The sequence below is a fragment of the Antrostomus carolinensis genome, unplaced genomic scaffold (genome assembly GCF_000700745.2).
Source record: "Antrostomus carolinensis isolate BGI_N321 unplaced genomic scaffold, ASM70074v2 scaffold36745, whole genome shotgun sequence".
NCBI classification, from domain to species: Eukaryota; Metazoa; Chordata; class Aves; order Caprimulgiformes; family Caprimulgidae; genus Antrostomus; species Antrostomus carolinensis.
The window spans coordinates 10026-14205 of record NW_010319043.1 but is presented as its reverse complement, the minus strand read 5'-3'; the positions used below and the strand labels follow the sequence as shown (position 1 = coordinate 14205).

The 4180-nt window shown below is 59.1% G+C and overlaps 1 protein-coding gene across 1 annotated transcript in view; it reads left to right on the top strand.

The window, feature by feature from the left end:
- The window catches only part of LOC104525865 (sarcalumenin), a 14926-nt gene that overhangs the window by 3873 nt on the left and 6873 nt on the right, over positions 1-4180 (top strand). The window contains 1 exon segment of the mRNA XM_029085232.1: positions 3662-3697. Within this exon segment, the coding sequence (XP_028941065.1) occupies positions 3662-3697 (36 nt within the window).

Sequence of the window (4180 nt, the reverse complement as noted above, 5' to 3'; positions counted from 1 at the left end):
TCTGCCTTAGCCCATCTGCTGTCAGGACCATCTGTGTAGGCTAAGCCTTGAACCCTGCCTGCTTCAGGTCCTCCACCTGCTCAACATCGATGCCCTGTGCCAAGCAGAGATCACGACCCAGTGAAACAGGCTTGGCAAGGAAGCTCAGGACCTCTCAAGGCTGGGGATGAGCTTCCCGGGGGTGGCTGGAACTGGCATTCTTCCTGCTCAGGATGGGACACAGCCACGTGTTCAGGGTATCCCTCAAGCTCAGCAGCCCTCACTCACCCTGGGAGTTAGAGTTTCCAGCCCTTGGCAATTACAGACACATTGGATCAGGTGAGCAGGTCCCTGTGGCCACAGGCATTGGCTTGGGCTGAGCCCCAGCAGTTACACGTGTCCCTCCAGAAGAGGAAAGTACAGCCCTGGCCCCAAGGTGCTCATAAGCTACAGGAAGCTCTTGAGACCCATGTGACACAAGCAGCCTCATTTTTCCAAGCACAAGGCCACACCAGAGGTCCCTGTTCAGTGGGGTAACTCTCCTGTGAGCCAGGTCCTGAGCCAGGGCCAGATGCCCCCAGTGCCTTGGTTGGGTAGACGGGATGCTGGAGTCCCTGCTGCCTGTGTCCCAGGGCTGCATGCCCACTGCAGCCTCCTGCCAGGGTCCCTCCTTGTCCCAAAGTTCTGCCTCCCCCTCCAGATCTCCAGCCTCACACACCTGGAGCCACGTCCTCCCTCCTGGTGAGATAGGACCAGGATGCAGCCTCCACACAGACCTTCCTCTTGCAGCTGGACTCTGCTCCACCAGCACACACATCCCACATTCATTTGGACAAACCCCTGGGACACATCTCCTTAGAGCAGAACCCCTGTTTTACAGGCACCCTCACTGCAGCCTGAACATAACTCCTAAACCCATGTCAGATGTGGAGTGAGCAGGCTTGAACATCTCCATACTCAGCCAGCCTTTCTCCAGCTTAGAGCCAGTGGGAGCATGGGGGACCCATGGGGCAGGGACAGGGCTGTAGAGGCTCATCAGCAGCCCAGGTCCTGGCACCTCAAGATGCAGAGCACCCTGGACATCATCCACCACCCACTCACAGGGGTTCTGGAGGTCTCGTAAAACACAAGCCCTGTCTAGCTGCCTCCTGCAGAGAGTTCCGTGTCGCTGCCTTTGTCTGCCTCGCTCTGTGCTGCTTGCCAGCAGCTGGGGACCATGATCTGCTTGCCATGTGTGGGGGCAACTGGGGGGAGTCACAGCAACACACCATGCTGCAGCCAGCACGGGAGGGGTGCTCCACAAACCATCACCCCACAGCTACTGTCACCCACCCAGCGTGCTGGCCTGTCCCCTCCCTCGCAGATGTCTGGGAAAGGAGCACCAGGAGCCGTAGGGTTGGCACCCGTGGGCACATCCCCATAGCCTCTTCAGCAGTGGCACCATGACAGCCATGCCCTGTCCCAGCTGTCTCCATCCTGGAACTCACAGATTCAGCAACACCCCGACCTCCCCTCCAAGCTGCTTTGATCTGTGTTGGTGGCAGCGCAAGCATCTGTGTGTGCTGTCAGCTCAACCTGGGACACTCTTTAGGAGAACATTCAGGATTCCAGGGGCAGCTGGTGGGCTCTCAGCCTCTAACCCTCGCTTTGCTGTTCACTGCCAGAGGATGCAGCCTTCAGCCTCAGTTCCCAGCACACAATCATTTCCTTGTTCAGGATGTCCCACTCTGCCCTTCAGCCATCCCATCCCCAAGCAACCACCTCCCTGCTCCCTTTTTGGGAAGAAGCAAGTGTTTCCCAGGCCACTGCTGACTTCCTCCCTCCCAGCTCCAGAGGAAACAACCACCAACCCTTGTGTTTTCCCAACCCAAGACCCTCTCAAACCCAGCTGCTGTGCAGGACTCACCACAGACAGCAGCTCCTGGTGTTCCTCACAGCCTCATCTCACAACACTCCATAGCCTGCTCTGCTTCACCATGAGGAACAACCACCCCACAGCTGTCCATCCCCGAGGTCAGCTCTCAGCACGGGCACCCAGCACACTCTGTTGTGTCCCACGGGGCACCCTCCCAGCAGTGCAGGTGTAATCCCAGAGCTGGTCACCCATGGTCACAGCTTCCTGATCCACCAGGGAAGGGCAGATGGACACTGTGTCACATTACCTGCAGCCCTTGTCTCAGCCACGAAAGGCCTTGGCCTTACTCCCATCTGAGATGTTTCACCTACCACCAAACTCCTCGAGCACCACTGACACCCTGACCATACCCTAGCACACGCCACCTCATCCTGGAGGTCCAGAGCCCAGCAGTTTGCCTTTAGTACCCACAGAGCCAGCTTTGCTCAATCCCTCATTAGCAGTGTCATTAGAGAAACCTGCAAATTAGTTAGAGGGTGGGCGCAGGGAGCCCCCTTGACTTTACAAGGCTGGTGAAGATATGGTGGGGCCGGGGGAGCTTTCTCAGCCACTTCCTCTGTATGGTGGCCCTGCCCTGAGTGGGTTCATCACATCGGTGGTGCCCCTGCAAGCCGGGAGATGCCCCCGACCTGTCCCCCTGTGCCCACCCCCATGGCGGGGGGAGGCTGGAGGGCGCAGAGCTGCTGGCTCAGCTGGCTGGGAGGAGCGGGACAGCTGGGAGAGCAGCGGGGCAGGCCTGTCATGGAATATGTGTGACCTTTGGAGGTGTAAGCCAATCTAGAGGGGTGCCGTGGCAAGCACCTTCGCCCCTCCATTACACGGCCGCCCTCCATTTTGTCTCCCTTCCCATCGGCTCCGCTTGCCCTCACCAGCCGGTGTAATCTAAGGAGTCCTGCTCCCTGCAGCTCACAAAACCACCCGTAGATGAGTGTCACCTGTCCCAGGGCAGCTGTGACTGCCACCATCAACCTAAGACTCTGAATTGTTGGGGTGCATCCCAGAAAGCTCACCCCACACCCTCCCCAGTGTGTTTAAGCCGGGCAGGTGCCATCTCCGTTTCCCCGCCTGCCGCCCTCCCCTGTCTCCGCTCTGCCGTCCTGCGTGGGTGTGTGCACGTCCCGCCTTCCTCCCTCTGTGCTTGGTCACAGCGGGGCCACCTTGTAGGGACTGTCCCTAGCTCAGGGGTAAGGGACTCTCCCAGTCTGGTGATGGGAAGCTTGCTGTGAAGTCATGCCAGTTTGTGGTGCATGCTGGTGACCCTAATTAACTGTATACGTGTTGATTAGCATGCCTGTAGAGGGAATGACCTTCCAGTTGCCACCACCATCCACTCCAGAGCTGGATGGAGGGGTAACCACACCAGTGGGGTGGTCAGGACATTTGTGGGGGTTGGTTGCTGTCCTAACCACGGCTTGTTGGGCTCCCTGTGCTCGGTGAATGCTGCTGGGGAAGGCGATAACTGGGCTATGCGGGGCAGGAGGGCTGCGGTGCTGGGCAGCTCTGCGGGGGCTGCTCCCCCAGGCCACATCCCCGCTGCGCAGGGCAGAGTGGGGTTCAGTTCTTGTCCTGGGAGCAGCAGGTCTCCTTGCTGACAGACTGTAACTCCTTCTCTCCTGCTGGGAATGTGGCCGGTGCTGGCTTTTCCTGCCACCAGAAGGTCAGGGTCAAGTCTTCAGCTCCCTCCTCAGCCTGGGCCAGTCCCAGGCAGCTGCGTCCCTCCTTCGACTCACGGTACCTTTTCTCTCTCCCTGTGTCCCCTGCTAACAGCTTACCCTGGACGCACCCTGGGCTCCTCTGCCACAGGTTGGTATCGCTGCCTGCTACCTGCATGCTGCCAGCGCTGCCTGAGCTCCTCACTGGCCTCTGGCTTTCCTCTTCACCTGCCCCAACTGAGCAGACCCCGGTCATCAGTGTCCCATGGCACCCGCTGGAGCTGATGTTCCCAGCCCTACCTGAGCTCAGCACGTGTGTCGCTGCAGTTCTCTGTCCCAGGCCTGACCCTGTGTGTCCCCACCTCGCCCAGGCTTTGACACCTTTCCCTCTTGGGTTAAGACTCCAGAGGTTCCATATTCCTCTAGCGATGGTCCAAAGGAGTTTGTGGTGGACCTGCAGGATGATCTCCCACCCGTGCACAAAGCTGAGGAGCCCAGCAGATAGCCCAGCTTACAAGGGACCTCTTCTCACCCCTCACCCTCCTACGTGCAGAAACCTTCCCGAATGTCCACCCTTGATCCCCCGTGGCTGCAGTTTAAGCCGATGAGCCTGCAGCAGCTGTCCCAGTAACAC